Source organism: Nomia melanderi, chromosome 1 (assembly GCF_051020985.1).
Source record: "Nomia melanderi isolate GNS246 chromosome 1, iyNomMela1, whole genome shotgun sequence".
Classification (NCBI taxonomy): Eukaryota; Metazoa; Arthropoda; class Insecta; order Hymenoptera; family Halictidae; genus Nomia; species Nomia melanderi.
In genome coordinates, this window is record NC_134999.1 from 27,880,964 (window position 1) to 27,904,625 (window position 23,662).

The 23,662-nt window shown below is 34.0% G+C and overlaps 1 protein-coding gene across 4 annotated transcripts in view; it reads left to right on the top strand.

The window, feature by feature from the left end:
• The window catches only part of LOC116428571 (trace amine-associated receptor 8c), a 133,287-nt gene that overhangs the window by 85,790 nt on the left and 23,835 nt on the right, over window positions 1-23,662 (top strand). For 3 of the 4 annotated variants that reach the window (XM_031980360.2, XM_031980361.2, XM_031980362.2), the window contains one exon: window positions 6,386-6,502. The exons of the other annotated variant lie outside the window; for it this stretch is intronic. In XM_031980360.2, coding sequence (XP_031836220.1) covers window positions 6,386-6,502 — 117 coding nt within the window. The remainder of the gene's footprint in view (window positions 1-6,385; window positions 6,503-23,662) is intronic. 4 annotated transcript variants of the gene reach the window in all.

Consider the following 23,662-nt stretch of genomic DNA (forward strand, 5'->3'; position numbering starts at 1 on the left):
CCGACATACCATCTTTATGTCTAAGATAGGGATCTACCAGAAAGCCTTACTGATCAGTCCACTGGTAGATCTCGGACGAAACACAATTCTCTCCCTTCTTTGCCTTCCTTTTTCACCTATTTCTTCCTCCTATTGATGCATTACAGGATGCCACTTCCATACTTTCTGGGAAATGTGTCTGGTCAGTAATTCAGCTTTGATTAATTGCGGTGAGTAAATATTTATACTATATTTATTGGCGGATAATTTCTGTTGCCTACAAGAAATCCATATTTCCCTATAGATTACCTATATCCATATATAATCGAGCCGGGTAATTTTTAGAATTTTGCACAACCCCGGAAATTATAATGATGGTGTTCTGATAAAGGTTTGACGTTTTTTTATAATTTTACGTAATTTTTATAATGAGCTCTTTTGCCGACTATATATTTAAATGTAGGAATCTTGAACTTACTTCGTTTCTATGTTTATCTGATATATTGACCTGTTCTCACGCGTTGGCACACTACCCACTAGCTTAAAAGTCACAGGGGCAAGGGGGTTTTCCCACTCATGATACTCGAGCCTGTTTAGACTTCGACGCGTGGTCGTCGTCGAGTGAGCTACGTGACGAAGAACGCAAGCGAAGCAGAATACGACGAAGCGAGATCTAACGGTAGAGAATGAAGTTGTCGACAATATAAAGAGTGACCCATAGGTGGTAGGTACACGCATTTCGTTCTGTACACAGCAAACGAAAATGGTTCTAATGGTTTCGTGTCCTGTGACTAAGGCAAACACTTCATCATAGTCTACACTATTCTTGCGATTAGCACCCGAAAATCGGGACTGCAACCGAGCACTAATCGTGCAGTGGTGTTGATTCCAAGTCGAGATAAGATCCGAGTCGAGCCCTCTGTTTGTCTTCTGTAAAAAAGGACGTCGCGAATGAAAGAGCAAGAGATCCGATCTCCGGAACGATCAAAACGAACAGATAAGTGAGGGGATATTAACACAACGTTAAACTTTTTTATTTTTCACTTTCATTGACTGAAACATTCATCAATTGAATTGTAAGGTTTTTCTGGTTAAAATGAGATCAAACACGATATATTTTGGAACATATTTACTTATGAATTACAATAATTTATTTTCTTGTAGTGAATTGTGATTTAAAACATGTCGTGTTTCGTCTTGTTTTAATCAGAAGAATCTCACAAATGCATTAATGAAAGTTTCATTTACAAGAAAGCTCTTGCAAAAAGGTTATGTCACTGTATTAATATTGTCTCACCGAGATCTACCACCACTGAGCAACGTATCGTATTACAACCGCTCGGCGGTCGAGTTTCGTGGTTTGATGAGGAGACTCGTCCCTCAGTGCAAGGTGTGACTACCGGGTATTATTCGAGAGAACACTGTACTCTCCTTTTCTGCAAATCTCTTCGTGCTATCAGTCTGGCTTTAAATCTTTCCATGGAGCCGCTTTGATTTTTTCTCGCTCTGGTAACCCGTTTATTTAATAATACTGGTTTATCTTTTGTTGTAAACACTAGGTTCTATGTGTGATTTACCATAAAAGAATTGTTCTCGGTCTACATTGCTTTTAGACAGAAATATTGTAAGACAAGATGTTATGGGCTGAATAATGGAATGGTACGAACTTGGGTTGAATATTACTTCTTTGAATTTGATGTTCCTCGCTTGGAAGTTACAGGAAGAATACTCTGAGAAGGGCACTGTTTAGCCAGAGGACCTCTTCTATCAGTGTACCTCTCGCTCTGTTTATTGCGCCCGAGACTCGGGGACGCTTTCCCTTAACACTAGAACTACCGAGCAATAAGATTAAGCTGTTTATAATTTGCTGCAAAAATTAGAAAAACAAATTCCTTGAGATTCGAAGAGCTTCCTATTGCTGCATTTGCACAAATGCAGGAACTTATCTCAGGAAAGCACCTTTATCATTTTAATAATGACGAAATAAGAATCTTGAAATCGGTCATTTTGATCCGTCGGGTATTTCTAGTGTTAAGAGATTCACCGGTTGAAACGCGGACTACCAGCGCTCGATTTTCCCTTCACTCGGACTATCTTACAATATTTTTCTGAACTTCTCAACGCTTCGCTCATAGTGTTTGGTGATATGAGTTCGTTGTCCTCAGTTGCATTTGTTCTTCGAGAAAATACTTCCCTTGATCCTCTGTCTTGAGAAATTGGTTTCTCCAGTTTGCGATTCACTTTCTTTTTGTAATTCTTCTATGTGAACCGACTCCCCTTCGTCCCTCTCTTTCTTGGTCGCTTCGTTTCTTTATATTTATTAGATTATTTACTTTATTATATTTATTCTTACATCTTGTTTTATGCATTCTGCAGGTTTCAAGTGTTGTTCTGGATTTTGTCAATGTTTCCTCAAAAATCGCATGCCTCTGTGCTTAATGAATGATATACCATATTTCCCCACGATCCAACCTTTTGCTTCTTGAAAGTAATTAATCAAAATATATTTCTCGTCTTCTAGATGAAATTTGTTATTTCTATATTTCCACTTCTATGCTGCGACACAGACCCCTAAGGTTCTCATGAGGCAGAAGTGTGATTTCTCACCTGTCTACATTTCATAGGGCGTTAAATCAACTAAATGTTTCGTTGGACAGTGGTTCGTGATATATAGGATAATATGGATGCTTCTACCCATATGCTTTTAGCAAGATTAATCTCGAGTAGCACGCATCTAACCATTTCCACTAACAATAAGCTCCGATTCGCTCTTTCCGCAATTTCGTTTCACTGTGCACTATATTCCGCGGACAGTCCACTGATCATCCATCCAATTCACCAGGTAATTATTCTCTTGCGTTAACAGTTCTCAATTTCTTCATCGTGTATCCTATAACCTTTGCACACGTGCTTTCTTTCTCTGAACGCATTAAACATATCTACTTTAAAATTTTTACTTCAATCCATCGACTTTTATCTATATATTCACCTATAATTGTTTATATAATGATAACGAGTTTATTTACAAAAATAAGAAAATATCAATGCGAAAATACCAATATGATTCGTTAGCTGAAGGAAAACTGTCCTCAAAACGGGTGCGTGCCGTGGTTACACTTTGTCACACGTCCCAAATGTAAGGAAAGTCCCATCTTTGAGATATGTAGAACTCATCACCGAGGTCTACGCTCGCAGATGATTGCGTCTGTTCAACGTCATTTAATACATTGTTGTCCGGTCATAAGTTAACTCGTGTTTGCACTTGCATTAGCTACTTCAATGTTTGAAACGTAGGGCAATATAAAATATTGCAAAAGCAAAATATTCGAAGTTATCTAAAAGATATGTCCAAAGGTTCATTTTAATTCATTATGTATAAATAAAGTATATTGAAGTTTAGATCGTTTCACTTTTGTATTGGATTACGAAATAATAACCGGTGATATGGGGTGGTTTTTGCGTAAAATTTCCGGCCATCGATGTGTTATTAAGGAGATACTTCGATTTGGAATCTTTACAAAATCGACATTTTACATTTTCTTAAAATTTATATCTTTAAAACATCTATGACGAAGGATACGTCAGGATTCTTAACAATAAAACTACCTATTTTTTATAAAAATTGGAACAATGCTTTTCTTGAAATTGGGTTCTGTATCTGTACAGGTACACAAATTTAATTTATAATCTTTCGCAAGAACGCTTTCATAATTTAAATGCTTACAAAAGTGTGTCAATGTGATCCGTCCGGTAGTTTTAATGTTAGAAACAACGACGTTACAGATACTTGAAGAACACAGTTGTTGCATAACACGACATGTAGCAGCAGGTACATGTTTCTACTACTTGAATTTACTGTGTTTTAGTTTAGGAAATTTCCTTCTAAGTCCTTCTTTATGCCCTTATGTAATCCTCGAATTGCTGATTAATTGAGAATATTCCAAGCAATAAAAAAAATTCCAATCAATAAGCATTGACATTGAAAATCCGATTATTTGGATTCGAGTAGGTAAAATGTTAATATCTTCATTACCATGACGAATTGAATAGTTCACTTGCCAAATATGTTAACTCTATCTTTTGAATTTTTTTTAAATATTACTGTCAAAGCATTTGATTTATTTCTAACTGTTTATATTTTAAACAAACTCTATTAATAAGGATTAATACCACCAAATGACAAAATTTATTTGGCCATTGAATATTAAATTATTTATTTCTGAAGTCCATCTAAATAATTCCATACTCTAATTTAAATATTTCCTGATTTTATTAATACGTAATAAAAATTATTTAAGAATTTTTTAATACAATAATATAATACAAAATGATAACAGTAAATTGTTCATTGTTGTTGTATCATCACAAAAACAAATAAAATATAAAAAATATTTAATCTGTTACAGGCAAATTGCCACTGAAACAGTTACTCGTGAATTTTTAAACAATTATTTTAATTTCAGTGTAGTTTAGTTTTTAAAAAAGGGAAAAAATCTTCGAGAAAAATGTATATAATAAATCTTTTCTGCAATATAAAAAAGTGAAGATGTAATAATAACGATTACTCCAAGGATATTTTATTTTATACATTTTATATGTCGTTAAATGAAACATACATCTGTAGTAATATATTTTACGATGTTTATTCGAATTTATAATATAAAAGGAATTTTAGAAAACATAATGTATTATTTTATCATTTTTTCCACTTTTTGTTTTATGGAGTTAATGGATTCTGCGAGTGAGCCATTTAATTATCTCTCAACGCAATATCGTGTATATAACGTCACAGACGAGTTACTCAGCGACAAAGTGTCGTTCGTAATATTCCGATTATCAATTAAATTGTGTTGTTATTGAAAATTGCATGCCCTCGTTTATTATTCTATAGAAAATCCTTTGAGTTAAAACTTTATCTTTATCCAATAAAGAACTGCGCGAGATATCCTATCTGTGGCATCGTACGAACGGTATTGTGCGGGGGATAATTCATGTATGGTGTTATACGAAAGGTAATGTGTTCCGAGATGACTCATCTGTGACTGCAAAGAGGTTAAAATGTCTGTGGCGAGACACTCGCTGAGAAAAAATTCATAATACCTAAGAAAATTTCACGCGTTTTCTGTCCGCCATAAAATATTCTGCTTCCCTTACAGAAGTTGTTTGCATCGGCCTACAAGTATCTTTGAGCACGAGTCCTAATATATCCTTTTCATTCCTATTTGATTTTCTATCGATGTCGGTTTTCTTTCCAGCATATCTTATAAATTACAGCGTTAAAATTTAGGACATGGGGTAGTTTCTGTGTACAACTGTCAGTCAACATTGTATTAGCAAATTCTTGAATATATCCCTTCAAAGTTGAAGTGGGTACCTACCTTGGGTCTGTGACGTTGTGCGGGCGTTTCTTTTGACAGTTACAGCTTCTCTCTTGCTCATACTCATACTCATACTCGCATTCAAGCTTCTTAAAAATATCCTAATCTACGCTAAAATTCTAGATACTACATATTTTTTACTCGTTGGATATAAAGTTTAGCAACATTGTTGTTACTAAATTCATTCGACGCAATGGTCGCCACCTGTTGCACGGTGAACTATGAATAAACAGGCGTACAATTACCCATGAATATACGAATATAATTAACGCTGACAATGAATGCATAGGTTTACACCCTACCACGTTTGCCGGAAGAAGGAAGAATAGGGCGAGAAAGCTTCCTTACGAGCTATATAGACGCTTCCTATGAAGGGAAGTCAACACTAGGAAACGATTCATCATGCACAGTTGACTTATGGGTGTAGAACCTACATTTTCGCGTTAATTTTAATATAAACAATATTCCTTTCACATAAAATGATAAGATAAAATAAAAAGTTGTATTATACAACGTTCTTATTGAAATTAATAGCTGCACAAACATTTTCTACGTTAGCTGTATATCTTCGAATGTAATGTAAATTAATTTCTCTTTTATTACTTACAATTAGATCGTCGCAATTCTCTGTTGGTGGATTTCCAACACGAGTCATTCTATTTAGTAATGCACGAAAAGAAGAGGGTTGTAAAATATGAACTTGTTCATTGTGTAATTGTCTCAACCATTTTAACTGTTTACAAAGTTGAGGGAATTGAGCTGCCGAAAGAGTAAAATTTTTTTAATTATTTATTATGACTACGATAAAGTGTCAGCGTTTCTAATAGTTGTATCATATTATGAACTTTACACTGTATTTGATAAAAACAGTACTCATCTCCTGAGTTATACAAGCTGAGTTATCATGTTAAAATATTATTAGATTAATTTTATATACACATTCGATTGATTTTACGTTTTATCTTAATAGAGTCACACCGAAAAATAGAAGAATTTTGTTTAAGGGTTTGAAAATTGTATTGTTTCAGGCACTCCTTAGAGGAGCCTTAACTCAACAAAGTGCTGTTATTCTTGTCTGCATGGCAATTGATCGTTACGTTTGTATGCTGCACCCTCACCATTATCATAAGCACGCATCTAAAAAGGTATGTTACAAACATAAAATCTGTTTTATGCGCTACTTTCCATTCATATATTATATTTCATACGCGCGTACCTTCCATGCAGGCTACTATACGTTTAAACCTGTCAATTTCATGTTTACAGCATTTAATAATCGATAACAAGATAATACTTTGCATCTTACAATCGATTGCCAAAGTTTCAATAGGTCTTCTGTAGTCCCGCAAACATTATATTACACGTATTAGGAAGATAAGAAATTAGCTACAAACAAAAATGAGAAATATTATATAAAATATGTTTCATCAAAAAACGATGGAACAAAGCAGAAACAAGTTGATTTACAAATATGTTGTTACATGTTCAAAATGTTACTATATCCCACTAGTATAAAATATTCCTAGAATATGATACATAACATTTTAAGCCTAATACACATTATCGGTCCGTTTTCGATCGGCCCACGTTTCGCTAAAAATTCCTTTCTTGTTTGCATTTTGGATTGGGATTCACAGTGTGATATGCATGTAAGATTAATATTAAACTACGGATTATTTATTAATCCACGTGTTAGCTGATATTACGGTGTAGACGTGAAATAAGATACCGGTTGAAAATATATTCTGAAGTTTATTCTGCCTTAGGATCCTTGCCAATAGCAAGTCTGGCTAACCGTCCTAAGACAATCTTGCAATGAACACCTGTGCTCAGGTCTTATTATCTTTTCAGTGGATGATAATCTGTAGCCCATAATTCCTCTAGACCGAGTGATGTTATCTACATAAAATTTTCATATCCGCAAACTCTTTGCATCATTATACCACATGAGTTTCGCGCCGAAACTTTACCACAGATATCGTATCAAGTTTCCCGCAGATGACTTCTGCATCCGCTTAACGACGTGACTTCGAGGACATCTCGGTACACTTGTACTCATCACCTGCATGCAACCGACCGTAGTTGCGGAGTGCGCAACTCACTTACTAGAAATGGGGCGCACCGGATCTTTAGCAGTTCGTTACGTCGCGATGTTAAGTTTAACGGCCCCTATCTGACGCAAGACTATTATGTAGTTCTTAAGATATATACCGATTTTTCATTTCTTTTCCATTTGAGAATAGTCAAACTTCAAACAGCAGTTGATCAAACAGGGATTTGTTAATAATTAGAGGAAAAGCTGGTAAGTCGGCACCCCAGTTGGTACATGTCCTAAAATTTGACTCGCAACTTCAATTGCTTCAAATTTCTGCGTGAAATGTATATAAATTAATAAAGTTACTTCGTGACAAAAATAACAAAGATGAAAGTGAAGGAAATTAATTGAATCGAAGTTAATATGTATTATGACAGTCAGTCGTTTTTGGACTTTTTACAAAAGTAACAGTAATATGGCCCCCCTAAGAAAAGTCGTAAAAAAGTCATTCTTAACAGCATTTTAAGAGTAAAAGTAGACAGATAAAGCAAACTTCTGGATTTATGTACAAAGAAATTCGCAGTATTTTTTCTCACACAGTGTGGAGTTACTATGTGTTTATAATTAGGTTAGTACACTCCCTGATAAAACTATAAGACTCCCCATAAAATCGTACATATTAGTATTGTACGAAGAAATTTGTTTCTTCTGCTAGTGGATTGTTAATGTTTACTTTAGAAGGTAACCTTCAGTGAAATATTCGGTTTATAGTTCTCCGAATACATGTAAGATCATAGAAACACCTTTGATGTCCAGCGACAAAACTGAAACGCTAAGAAAACGCTGGGAAATTGCGGGACGGTTAGTGTTAACCCTTTGCACTCGTATGTCATGTTCGAGATGACAATATAAATTTGTTATAGAACGTTGGAAATTGTTAGAAAAAGTACCACATTTTAAAAATTTATAAAAATTCAACCTTATAATAGTAATAATAGATAAAATAAATATGAAACGTTAAATTCTACCGGTGTAAATTACTTCAATTTATTTCTCTAAAAATAAATGCAAGTTTACACCCAACAACATTGAAAATAAATCGAGTGCAAAGGATAAAGGCCCATTATATTTAAAAATGCATGTGTGAGGTGTCATAAACGCCCCACCCGCCTACTTAACACTAAAATTACCGAGCAGTTAAATTGACTTCTCGAAATTTCTCTACAGAAACTTTAAAAGTGTATTTATTGAAATTTCAATTGATTTACAGTTCAGTTTGCGTATTGCTCAATCAAGTTCTTTAATAATTTCTCAGAGAAACATCTGTTATGTTTTTAGTAATCGCAAAACGGAGACATCAGGAATAGGTTATTTTGACCCGTCCGGTAATTTTAGTGTTAAGGATTAATGGAGTTTTCGATGGGTAAACATCAATATCCTAAGCAATAAAACTATTTCGTGATCAGTCACGAAGTGCCATCACAATACATATTATAAATGAGCCTCATTGAATGTTTCTGGAATATCCAGTTTTATATTTTTAGGGGATATCTTTCCGGTACTATTGGCAATTATAAGAACCTAAATATAAAGGAACTTTGAAAAGACTTTGCCATTTTAAGCTCATATATTGTTTACAGTTTATTGTAAATCTTATTGTCTTTTTGTCTCTTTTATTAATTATAGATGTACGGTTTTTAATTTCCATACAATTATTCGGACTTTTTAAATATTTATCACCAGTAGTTTTTTAAATTTATTCTTTTAGCTACTTCATGTTCCAATTTTTGCTTGGATCATCGACTGTTGTAATCAATATACTCATCTTGCAACTAAAAGAGTGGCCAGTAGGACTATTTTAGCTATGCTTAATTTTTAATGAGAACATCAAATCATATTTCCAAAAGTTTTTCACCACTTAGGCTTTGCAAATGGAAGTGATAGCAGAAGCTGGACCATTCGGTAATGTTGGTTTACGTGCACAACCATATAACCCTTTTAGTGTCAAGCCCACCTACGCAGTAGATGCGAAGAATGCGGGGATCGATATTCTGAACGTAAACAAACGAGACCGATACATCCGCCCGTGCCAATTTCCGCGTAAACACCTAGAGCCTATAGATCGGCGTGCTGGCACCAAAAGACTTAAAATTCCCTTAGTATCGAATTCTTATTATTTATATCAAGATTCCGCACTGTTTGAATAGTAAAACTGTCGATGCACTGCACCCGCACCGATTTTGATCATTTTGAAATATGTTGTTGAGGACATGATTTTGAACAACTTCTTCCTTTACACGTTGCGTGCGGAAGGCTTTAGTTACCGAGATAATCGCGACAAACTTGTGCTAGTACACGCCAATTTGAGGCCTTACATTTACTTAGTAAATGTTTACGTCGATTTTAATTGATACGATAACACAAATATGTATTTTAATTGTCTATCTTTAAACTTTTAATTTCCAAGATATAAATGAATGAATATCAATTTTTCTAAAACCAATAAAACCTGAATTATCAAACTTTATTGGTATTTGCACATCTATATCGACTTTTATTGTTGCCGAAGAACCATCTTGTCCAAGAACTACTATAGCTATATTCGACAGTGAGCTTCGTCGTGTTCGCTAACTAAAACTAAGAAACTTAGACCACGATGAGATTGCAGCAAAGTTTAGGTACGAGAATCGACTACGTATTACGAAGGTTCAATGACGACTAACTATTGACAAGTTTCTAAGACGAGTGGTTTCAATCAAGGGTTAGCGACAAGTGACGATTAACTGCGACTAACTAACTATAACTACTATTGCAAATTACTAACTGAAAAATTAAATACGAAGTCGAAACTGGCACTCGATTCTCCTCATTATTTTAATGTTACTCTTTGCACTCGATTTATTTTCAAAGTTGTTGGGTGTAAACTTGTATTTATTTTTAGTAGAAACGAATGAAAGTAATCTATAGCGGTAGTATTCAACGTTTTATATTTATTTTATTTATTATTCTTAATATAAGATTTAATTTCCATAATCTTTTAAAGTGTAGTACTTTTTAAAACAATTTCCAACGTTCTATAATAAATTTGTATTGTCATTTCCTGCATGACATACCAGTGCAAAGGGTTTACACGTTAACACCTTGACTTATAATATCGTATGTGACTCGTGGTAAAGATTTCAAAGACAATTTAACAAATATAAATGATTGTTCTAAAGTTGTTAGTACGTATATCAATCAATGTAAAATTTAATATTGCAAAATAAAGGCATAAAAATGATAAAAGCTTTTTTTGTTTGTAACAGATATATAAATCACTAAAAAGAAATTTTGTGGAGATCGATAAGAGATATCGAAACTTTTTAGGGGGTCGGTGATCAAAATAGTTTGGCAACCCCCAGTTTATTATGATTGCAATATATCTTACAATTAATAAAATATGGAAACCTGAATAATTATTGATCCTGTCGCTCTATTTATGCGAAATTTCGAGGATACATGTGAATAAATATAAGTTTTTTTTATACCAATAATACTATTTACCTTACATTTCTCAGTATTGAATATTTTTTTTCGCCTTATACGCGATACTAACATAGTGCCAACAGCATCTGTTCGATAGCTTTACGCGGGACAACAATGTGGTGTTACTGGCATTTGTCCGACAGGTTTGCACGCGACACAAACGCGATGTCACCAAACGGTATAGTGCGAAGACACCTTTTTTGACAGCAGAGGTTAGGTTCACTAAAGGCACGTGATCGATGCAACGAAACTGTGGAAAATAACGGTCCCTTTTCGAAGTACTTTGGCCTACGGCACATCTGATTACCATCAAAGGTTGCGAGAACTTTGGAGAAAGTGCAAATAGCAAGCCAGGCAAACGCCAAGCATAATTGATTTCTGCATGTCGTTTATTTTTTTACATTTATATACACAATCTCATTTTTACATAATAAGTTTGATAATAATTAAACTTTAATAAGCATTAATACTAAAAATATGTATAAAATATTTAAATGTGAGAAAAGCTAATCGAGAAGTACTTGCTCTATTTGCAATCGCTAGTGAACTGACTGCCAACGTGACTATAGGAAAAAAATATTGAACAACAAATTCGAAACTGTAATATTGCGATTTCTAGTTCCCAGTTTATTTTAACTTGTCAAATTAAATTTTTTAACTAATTCTGCGTAAACACGTTCATATTATTTGCGAGTTTCTCAGACATACTTTTTATTACTCAACATAGTAGACATGTGATTTTTTACATGCAACGTTCCAATATAAGCAAATATAGATACACAATTGGATTAACAAAAATCCATTTGCATTTTTTGACAAATCAAAATGACGGATTTCTGGAATTGCACTGTGTATATTGGAAGGATTAAAATTATCTAACTTATGTACTAAATTTCGTTAATTGTGAGTACCATCGAAATGTGTGAGATATATGTATTAATATTCTTTCACTGCACTTAATATTGAACGGCATATTTCAATTTTAGTTCTATCTTTACCGGTATGCTTTGCGCGCACTTGTATTTGTTCTTCTTTTTTTTAATAAAATTTTTCAATTGCGACGGTTCCATTCTGCGAACTACTGAACTCTGCACAATAGTTTTCCGTAGAGGAATTTCTAACGACACGCGCTTACGAAATCAGAATTGAAACTAGTACAAGAACTAATAATGGAACCGTACAGTGGATCAATACGTGTATGTGCACCGGCGATCAGAATACACCCCACTCCATTTACCCAGATGTTATGAGTGTGAAATGATCAGACTAGGATGAAGAAACGTTATAACCGTCGATACAAGGTTGGGCAAAAAATGAATCAACGATTAATGGTGAAATTTCACCTTTAGTTGTCGATGACAATCAACGACTATATTAGTATTTTAGTCGTCACTTGCACATAATTGTTAAATACTTATTTTAGTTAGTTGCGATTAACGATTGATTACATCTCAATTTCATCGCCGTTTAGATGGTCGATTAGTGACTAACTACTAATATTTTTTTGTGATGAACGTTTTATGTGAAATTTGTTGAGACATTTTAGTTTGTCTTCGAATTCATTCACAGTTAAGATTTGAGCGTAAGTGTATATATATATTGTAGTATCTAGAATATTTAGCGTAGATTAAAGTATTGTAGGATGAATGGTTTGTTGTGCGTGCGTAAGGGCGACCAGGTCGTATTGCGACGGACCGGCGCCGGGATGATTGGAAAATAGTGTGACTGCGTTTAGAAAATCTCGAGTGACTGAAAGAATGCGAGGAAGAGTGTCTGGAACTGAGCGACCGGACTGTGAGAAAAGCGTGTACGTGACTGCGTGAATTTTGACTATGGACGAAAGATGCGAGTGAGAAGGGTGCAAGGGTGAGAAAGACAGAGCGAATGGGGGGTGTGTTAAAAGTGAGTGGGAATGCGTGCATGACGACATTTTGGTGAAAGACAGCGGAGAAGAACATTTTTATGCGTGATAGAGAGTCGTGTGTTGGCCTTCGTGGTATTAAGTTGTATTTTTACGTGTTGTCCATATTGTTTCTTTATCTCATTAAATACATATATATTTATTCCTAATTCTCTTTTTACTGAAGATCCACCTTTTCAATATTTATAATAATAGTAGCCCCACTATAAACTTGGGGGCTCATCCGGGATATATATATATATATATAGCAATGAAATATTGTACAGCGGCTAATAGTATAAATATTTAATAATTAATCTCCTTAATCAATTATTACTGGTTATAATCAATACTATCAATTAAATAATCAATCACATCAATTGCCAATTTTCTGACAGTTAATATTTATTAGTCAGTGATTAATAATTACTATATCTTATTAATCCTCCAATCGCGGACAGCGTGGAACTCGTATTCCTTTACGCTCCCACGCGAAATTCAACAGCGATTTACGAGAAAACTATTCATTTTTGTTGTATGGTTCTTTTGGGACTATTTTCTTGCGCGATGAGTTCTATTAGTCACCTATTTCCAACTCTATAATACTTTTCTTCAAAGGCAAAAATATATTGTATTAACTGTTCCCACAATATTTCAACGTATTTAACCCCTTGATCTACAATATCAATATTATTTGACAAATCTAAGTGTTATTTATTGTTTTTAAATCTAAATTAAATATTAACCTTCTATTATCAATCGTTACCATTTGGAGTAAGCGTAGTCATAGGACAAGCATCAGAATTGTTTGTTCCTTAATAAATTATTAATGATAAAGTAGTTGTATCGATCATAGTTAAGAAATAAATCATAGGACAAGGGGTTAACACCATTCATATTCGATGCAACAAATTTTATCTCGCTCCTTTCATAATATCCTATTCCGGGCCACACCATGATGTCGCATCCGCCCATTTGCCTTTTCATAAATGCAATTCCTTCACTCGTAAATCATGAAAATAATGTGAGAAACCATCCGGTCCATCCATATTGGAGCTTTTTTCGTTAGAGAAAATATTCTTCATTTTTTCCACCAGACACATTTCTCAGTAAACGCTTCTTTAGCTGCTTTGTACCTTGTGTGATTTGTAAGTGGCGAGTTTCTTGCAGCTTACACCTTCTCAGATGTTTCTTTCGTTTAAGAATATTATCCACAGACAACGTTTGGTAACTTGTTCATCGAATTGGGCAAGTGCGGCAAGGGGACACGGCCACTCGCGATGAACCCTGACGCCTTGGTTTCGCCTGTTTCTGTTATTGGCTTGTCCGCGTAAACGAAGATCTCAAATCAAACAGAATACGACGAAGTGAGATATAAATAAGACGTTGATGTCCATATTCATTCCCTATCGTTAGTGTGGGCCGAGGCAAATCGGATCATTTTCCGTTTGACACCAGAAAACTAAAAATACTTGAACGTCAACACTTTCGATGCCACAGTGATCCCATGGAACCGGAGCTTCGAAATGACTTGAAAACAATTATAATTCATGAGATAACTGACGTCAATTAAAAATGTTTAATAGCGTAAATAACTAAATAACAGTGTAACGTAAGAATTGTGGTAGCAAATGATTAATAATTGTTCCTTTTTATCTTCGCGACAAAGGAATAAGTGACACGTAAAACGCTGATGTTTCTCGTGGCAACCCCTCGCCCTATGATTTATTTCTCAACTCAAGTGTATATTTGTTAGTACTTTATTGCAATAGATATGTTACCATTTTGTTCTTAGATGGAAGTATTTTTTTTGGAATACACAGAACCCTACGATGTAATCCATTTCTCATATTTTAAATTCGCAATATTGCAATGTGATTCGTCACATACACCAAATTCTAGAAACGTCATTGAGAAATTAAAAATAATATATCTAGACTATCTTTTTGGCGAGGACTGTATTTGTACGAAATTCGCTGGATCCTCACGATGTTCGCTCTCTCCTCGATGTTCACAAACTGCCTCATTCCCTCAATTTTTATCCACACTTTTTTCGACCAACCATTTTCCAACACTTTCTCCCAGCCAGCGAGAGTCTTACGAAATGCATTTCCGCGAAATGCATGCTAGCCCACGTACATAGAATCGACTACTCAGACCTAAGCACCCTCATTGATGCTCAAGGTTTTGCAAGTAAGGGGAATTCTTCTAACGCCAGATATTATCGTTTACTAAAACACCTGAAATTTAGTGGAAAAACTCTGATTGGGAAAGGGTTGGAGAGAACGAAACAGAAGATATTTTGACTTCGATACGCTTGAGTAATGCACGAATTGACAAAGAAAAAGATTGTTTATCGCGCACGATGATAAGAAAATTGTATTATATATATTATATTATAGCGAATTATATTATACAATTCGAAAAGTATCGAACATTTTAAGTTTTTCTCACTAATATATTTATAAAATCATTTTCGTATACATTGATAAATGCCTTTTAACACGTTCACTACCAGCATTACATATTTGTGACGGCCGCAATTTTATATTTTACATAAATAAAATTCAATTAATCCTACAGATACTGTTATTTAAGGTTATAAGCTACGCCAGTATATTTAGGAACTCAGTGACTCGTTTCAGTTTCATTTTTTCAATATTTCATTTAGATGATGTATTGGACTGTATAAAATATTATAAATAAGAAGACCGTCACGGAAATAAACGCTGGTAACGAACATGTTAAAATGTCTTTGACTAAACCACATATATCTGATAGTTTTTCAACAATCTCAATTTGGATCATATTTAACGTGCCAACATCGTATAATTTGAATGCTTCTCTAATATTTTGTCAAGGGCATGATTCTGAATAACTTTTTTCTTACGTATAATACACGCATGGTTGTAGTTTCCAAGATAATCGCAGGAAACTTTTGCTACTACTACATTGAAATCTATATACATACGCGTATCTGTGTGACAACACAAGTTAGTACGTTCGTTGCTTCGGCCTTCGACCTTCTGGGGTTTCAGGTACATAGGTACTCTGCTCTACAAAAGTTTCAACAATTCCACTCACTCGCGGCAGTTTCGTACGCTGTTTCGTATATATAGAAATGAGTTTCACTTAGATGGTAGAGGTTCGTGTGAGTGAGGCTATACTTTATATTTTAATTTAAATTTGGAAAAATAATTTACAAAAATTTCAAACTCTTTTAGCCTTCATAAAAGAGACTGAGACCGGAAGTATTTTTGGGAATTATAAAGTAAAAGCGTGGACAAGGTACATACATCCCAGAAAAACCAGCCCCATGAATACAAACCTCTATGACTTTTGGCAGGAAAAAAGCTGTTCAGAACATTCATTTTTACAACGTATGACAATTTTATAAAAATTGGTGCTATCGTTTAGGATAGAATTTATTTTGAAAAATCTCTTATTGTGTGCGCAATAAAATCAAATAACGAAGTGTATACCTGTCGAATGCAGATTAAATGCAGTTATACTATATTTTAACGAAAACTTAAAGCGAAACAAAGAAGAATTACATGTTTGTCTAAAAAAAATAAATAGTCTTAAAAAAGTTAGCACCATTTAGAGTTTAAAGATGATATATATTCTCGTCAAACGCAGTGGAATATACTTAGCATATAAGAAGATGAAGTAATCTTACTCGACCGTTTTACCCTTCTAATGAACTCATGTATGTGATAATTGAAAAGCATGGATACTGATCACGTATACAAATTAAGACGTGTATTAGAAGTGGAGGAAACATTTCTGCAAAAGATGAATAGAGTTTAGAAACGAACTGAAATATATTTGAAAAGTTTACTACCAAATTATCACGATTAATTCGAATGTCTATTATTGTAAAGCGTAAATGAAATTACTTCATGTTTCATGATTTTCAATAAACCAGGTTTCGTTCATTTTTGTCAAACTATGTTGTCTCGACAGATGTCAGTTTATATTAGGTAACGGGAAAAGTTGGTGCGAGTTCTTAAATCATTTAAACACAAAGAACGTTTTCTTAGAATAATTTTACGTTATTTGATATCAAGGACATAAACACAACTTGCTGCTAATAGGGATTTCGTTCATTAAACCAGTGAAATACTGATTGAAATCGGATCTCGATTCTCTGCTAACAAGAAAACCGCACGAACTTTTACCGATACAGTCAGGCTCCGAACTTACGTCCTAATTGGTACGAGAATGGGCGACGTAAGTCGAAAAGGACGTAGGTCTGGATACATAGGGCAGACATGTATGCATGTATGCGAACATACGTATTTGTACACGTATTTATCAGACTGGAAGGTGCATTTTCTTCTAAATGTATACAAATGATAGAAGAGATTACATTTAACGAATGTTTACGAAGAATTGAAGAGATCACGATATCCACGAATAATACTGGAACGTACTGGATGGTCTTTTTTTATTGCCATTAAAATACGTTCTTTATCTTCAAAAGACGCCCTCGCAGTTGTTTTCGGTAAATTAATATTTTTAGTCCATCTCAAAACCTTGTATTCCATCATCCAATAGTTAAGTAATCATTAATCAAATAATCAACCATCAAAAGTATCTCTAATTTAGTTTCTAAACTTATAGTACTTCTCTTTTCAAGAATATAATTTAAAGATGAGGACATAAGACGCTGTGATGCCATTCCACATGCGGAAACAATGGTCTTAACTCTCGATTAATTACACTTGTGTACTTATGTTTACTGTAAATATATTTCTATAAGTTCGAAAACTGTGTATAAACTATATAACCTAAAATGATTTATCCATAAAAATACTTTAGTCAAATAAGTTTCAACTTGATTCAGTTAAAACTGAACACGCAGAACAAGAAATATTGGTTAAAAACGATTGATTACCGCGTTATATAGAGACGACGTAAATCGGAAGGACGTAACTCGGGGCCTCACTGTACCTAGCAATAATAAAATGCTAAACGCATAGACATTGCATCCATAAACAGATCGAAACCTGCTTCGTGTCTTTGCTCTATGCATACTCGTAGATTGCCACCCACGCACACTCGTGCTGATTCAGAGGTGACAACGCTAGTAATACCGGATCAGTGTTGGTTATAGCGACATCATGGTGTGTAATTCGATGATGTATCATCCCCATATGTTTGACACTCGAATCTTGAGGATCAGATGAGTACACTTACCAACGACAACCTACGTTCACAGTTGCTCGGATCGATCCTGAATCAGGAGATGATCCTTTGGAAACAGTATATCATGGTTAAGGTGGATTCCCATAAATGCAGGATATAGCTTTATCTGTTCTGGCTGCACCGCCACATTACAGTGCACGCGGTTAAAAAATCGGAAAGCAGAATCGTTTAGACATTCAAACTTATCAATAAATCAATCAGAATTTCGAGCGAAGTATGAAATAATTCTACTGCCTCGTCTGCGTTTCATTCGACAGACGGATTGACGGATCGCCAATCTAGCTGGACAAAATTCAAAACAAGCAATTCTTTTGGATTTAACAGCTGATATGCTTATAAATGTATTAGATACGAATATATCTGTATATGTATGAATAAGAATTTCATTTTTATAAACATTAATTTGTTTTTGTACATTAAATATATTTTAAGCTATTTATAATTATGTATAAAGTGTAAGTAAGTATAATACTGTAATATGAAACGATATGTGTATTGTATGTTAGTATAACTGTGTTTTTTATTGTGTTCTTTTAACTTCATGTCGATATGTATAATTTAATCAGTATCCATAGCATCTGAAGATTGAGTTACTTTTCCTTCAGGAAAATAATTTTCTTGATAACAAATGGCGGGTTCTTCTATGAGATGTTATTTGTCAGTAGCGGTCATTTTTTTGTAAAATTAAAATTGCAACGAGAGACAAGCATCTGTTTCTTTAAATTCATCGTATCCAACTCTTCCCCTTAAATTTAAAGGAATCTTTAAATATGTTAACTTAATTTCTCTACAGACTTTACGGACTTTGGTTAGCTTAAAGTTTTAGGTAGTGCCTAAATCTGCAATCATATTACTTGAACCTAAGTTCTTTAACTTAATTTTTCCTCCTTGTAATACTTCTCTAACAAAATGATTTTTGATTCCAATGTATTTTGTTCTGGAATGATACATAGGGTTGTTTAGTAATTTTACCGTTGTAATTATCATGAAAGATAGTAACATTCTGATCAATCTGTACCTTAAGTTATCAGAATGCGCTCATCTAATAAATCGCCTCTTTTAGTTGCATTAGTAATAATTACGTAATCCGCTTCTGGTGCAAGTAATGGTACCACTCATTGCTTCCTGGATTTCTATCGTATAGAACCACTGCTAAAATAGAACAAGGAATCCGTAAATTAATGTCCATCATTTATGAAACTTCCCCAATCAGCATCAGTAAAACCTTCCAAACTTTTATTACTAAGACGATAAATCAAAGAATAACTAATTAGTTCTTTTCAAATACCCAAAAACTTTTCGCGGTTTTCCAGTGTACTCTTTCATAACAGCTATTAAACTGACCCAAAAGACTTAATGCGGAATAGGTAATATCTAGTCTATACTGTATATACATCAGAGGAATACATTAACACTAAAACTACCGGAGGGGTCAAATTAACCCATTTCAGAATTGTTATTTTGCAATAATTTAACCCTTTGCACTCTATACGCGCATCTCAGTCGCCAATTGATTTGACACATCAAAATTATGAAGTTTGATATTTTATCAAATATTAATATCAAATTTCGTATAATGCATCGAAACGTGAAATATTGAAAGAAAATAGTTTCGTTCCTCAATTTACGTGTGATTTCTCGTCAAGCCAGTTTGAAATAATGTTGTTAATATCTCATTAGACAATGTTAAGTATTTCCAATGAATAACTCCTGGAGCGCAAAGGATTAAATTATGAAGGCGTTTCTGCGAGAGATTTTAAATTACACTGATGTATTTATACAGGCACAAGACTAGGAGACTCTTTGAAACTCAAGAAACGTATTGTTTTAATTTTTATAAAAAGTTGGAAACAAGTCACTTTAATTGGTCGGTAGCTTTAGTGTTAACTTACCCATTTAACTTACCCACAGTTTTCTCTGTGAATATCGTTTTTCCTCAGTGATATTTATACGTTTTCATTTAATTAATTTTATCTCTGGTTCCAAAGGAGTCTTGGCTGGATCAGTATTAGGTTGATACTACAGTTTTGACGTTCTTTATGAGAAATGAAAAGAAGGGTTACAATAAATTATATTTACATAGTAATATTTATTTATGTTTATACTAGGTTTTCGGACATTTATTGTACGGTCTATTGCACTGCTCCTACAAAAATGAATTTTCGTTCAGTTGGATCTTGGAGGTTAGAAGTTTAACCCCTTGCCTTACAATATCGTGTCAGACTCGAGACAAACATTTCTCATCTGGTTTAACAAACATAAATGTCATTGAGTTGTGTTAAGTTTAAATGAAATATTATTGTTCCTGATAGCAATTTGTATGATTTCTACTAAATCTAGACATAAAAAGAACATGGAATGTCTTCTTTTACTAGTGCATTATTAACGATAAATAGTTTTAACAAATGCATCTACGAAATTAAATCGTGAGGCAACGGGTTAAAAATAGATAACTCGACGTAAATAGTTACCAAATAGTGTTTATAAAATTTAATGTGCATCAAATTGACGGGTTCCGTGAACCTAATGTTAAAATCAGTTTTGCGCTTTTTCTGAAAAGTACAGAATTTGGAGCTGTGACTCTGTTCCAGCAAAGGGAGCAATATAGAGGAAGTCGCTCTCGACAAATAGCTTCCGTGCTTGGAAAAACACACGAAAAGCGCAAAAAGTGAGCGGTGAATTCAACGTAAGCGTTGGTATAGCTAGTCGGAAGAAAAGCGTTGATATAAAAAAACAAATGCTCTGGTTCGCAAAATCTGGTTCTGAGTAAGTTCCAAATTGTTTTACAGCTTATATAAAATGTCTGATAGGTTTAATTTAAAATCAGTTAGGAGAATACAATAATTTTTCAACGATCTTATTTTCTTTTAATTCATTTTTCCCCTCTTTCTATTTCTTCCTTTGCTATTTAATAAATTCGCATCACGAATATGTATTACAAATTTGTAATTTGTTTTATTACTATAAATTTGACTAACACGAATTCGCCATTCGATAATTCATTTATCTTTAACGTCTTCTTATATATATATAAATTATCGTCACCTCCTATAAATGACGAGAAAATTGAATTAAAAGACCCTAAGAATGTGAGTTAGTTCAAGATGATAGTATAGAGGAAGATGAAAACTTTACCAACAAAAAATTCGATTATATGAGTGTTTCAAGGAAAGCAGTAACGCTGGCTTAAGTTATAAAACTCGGGCTGTTGAGTTTTGGATAAGCGACAAAAACATACAAAGAATTCTCGTCGGTGTGCTATGTAAGTTGAAAAAAGTTAAATCGATCGTGGAATTGTACCAGTGGGAAAGGCTATTGCGAGAGATGGTACACGTAAAAGAAAAATGTTAACTTTGGTAAAGTATGTATTGAACAAACTTAAGGTTGTTATCGATCAGGGCTTATTGGTGCTCGACATGGATACAAGAAGATAGCCGGTAAGAACAAAACAGGAGATCGACTTTTTAACATTTAAAGCTAGTCGTACTTGGAGCGTAAATCTCAAAAGAACGTACGCTGTTTCAAGAAGTTGTACAAGTTACAGTTGTTCCACAGAGTGCGCAATAGAACAAATTGATAGTTACGTTGACACTACATTTTTCATGTACTTTATCATTTACTGATTACAGTCTGAGGTTACATTAATACAGGATTTTTTATTTTCATACCGACAAATGTTGTTGCGACCCGCAACCCTTAAATTCATCGTTTATAATTTTATTTACTGCGTTGACACATTCATGACTGATGTAGTAACCATGACTTGAGTGGCGACTTATAGAAAGTACACTCTTTAATACTAAAATTACCAAACGAGTCAAAATAATCCATTCGTGGTTTCTTCTTTTTGCGATTATTACAAAGATAACAGATGTTTCTCTGAGAAATTATTTAAGAAATTGGTGTAACAATGCGCAAACTGAATAGAAAATTAATTAAAGTTTCAGTGGATACACTTTTGGAGTTTTTATAGAGGAATTTAAGAAAGTCAATTTAACTGCTCGGTAGATTTAGTGTTAATACATTTTCCGCCCCAGACTCCAAAAAAGGATAATCGCCTGTACCGATCATAATGGTAATTAATAGCGGATCGAATACAGATGTACCGCCTGTATGGCCTTAAAAATTCATCGCCGATGGACATCATTTCAAAAACTTCCACGTCCGTTATTTCCCACTCCAGAAATTTTCCTTCCCATTTTCTACCTATTTCCAGACCACACCTACAAATCAAATCTTCCTTATACATCTCCGCGACTATCGCAGAGTCCTATTTCGACATCGTACGAAATAACGCCACTGACATCAATAAGAAATAACATCAATCTATGTCACGAAAAATTCGCAATTCTATTAGATCTTGTGGTTATACGAGAATTAAACTGTTAAGTATTACGAAGCCCAAACTATTCCTTCTAAGCTCCTTTGTTATCACCGCGAGCGAGCGTAGCCGAATTTACAACTCCATAAAAATTCAGTAATCGGATTAGTGATATTCGAAGTGGCAACAAATGCTATTAATAGAACTTTCACCGTTTATGAAACGGTGCATCATGACGCAGAACTGAAGTCGCTTGGAAAGGTAGATTTTATGAGGACGCTTTTAATGTAAATGCCACATATATTTGCAATTCCAACCGCCCACGCAATTACAAGTGAAAAATTGCGTTTATATTAGATCCCTACGTACTGAATCAACGCATGAGCACACGTCACCCCTACACAATATTGCATACATTATGCATTACGTAGGTGGTAACCACTTACAGTTTTAAAATGACTACATAAATAACCAGTATGATATTTTCAAAGTAATAAATTGGTATTCGTGTCATTGTTTAAAGTCCACTTTTTGGAAATTGTTTTAGCATACACGATGTTATAAAAACGTTTGAGAACTTCGAGAATAAAGAATAGAACATGGGTCGAAGGATTACTGTTCTCATAGTTATAAATAATTAGCTATCTATTTTATTGGTAAACGTATTTTCATTCTATGCTCGTATTATAACATAGTATGTATCACCAAATTTGAAATATTACTGAAACCAGGGAAAGAAGAAATGGTAAAGCAATCGAGTACTATCTACCCTTAAACATGTCTTTATATACACTCTATGCACTACGGATGTAAAAAATGATAAATTCTTCGAATAGAGGAACGATTGATTAATCCACTTGCGGCACAGCTATAATTGTTCAGAAAGTTATAGAAAATATCTTAATTAATGAAAAGAATATCGTGTTTCAGAACAATAGAGATCCAAAACATGACGAAAAGTGTACAAAACTGGTTACAAATACAATCCTTCCAAGTTCTGGACTACTCAGTAGAAAGTCTAGACCTTAATCCTATAGAAAAACTCTGACTAATATTTAAGAAACAAATACAAGACACATACAATTCTCCTCCATGTAACATCGATGAATTACGAAGAAGAATTTTTTACGTTCAGAGTGAAATGAAACCTTCCCTTTTATTATTATTTCATCGGTTAGAGCGCAATTGGACAATGCTTATAACATTCTGAGAACTCTCTAATTGATTACAGTATGGTCTTTGATATTTTAAGATAACTTGAAACAACTTCTGATCAAACAGCTAGCAGTAGAATAATCGAACAAAGAGAAGAT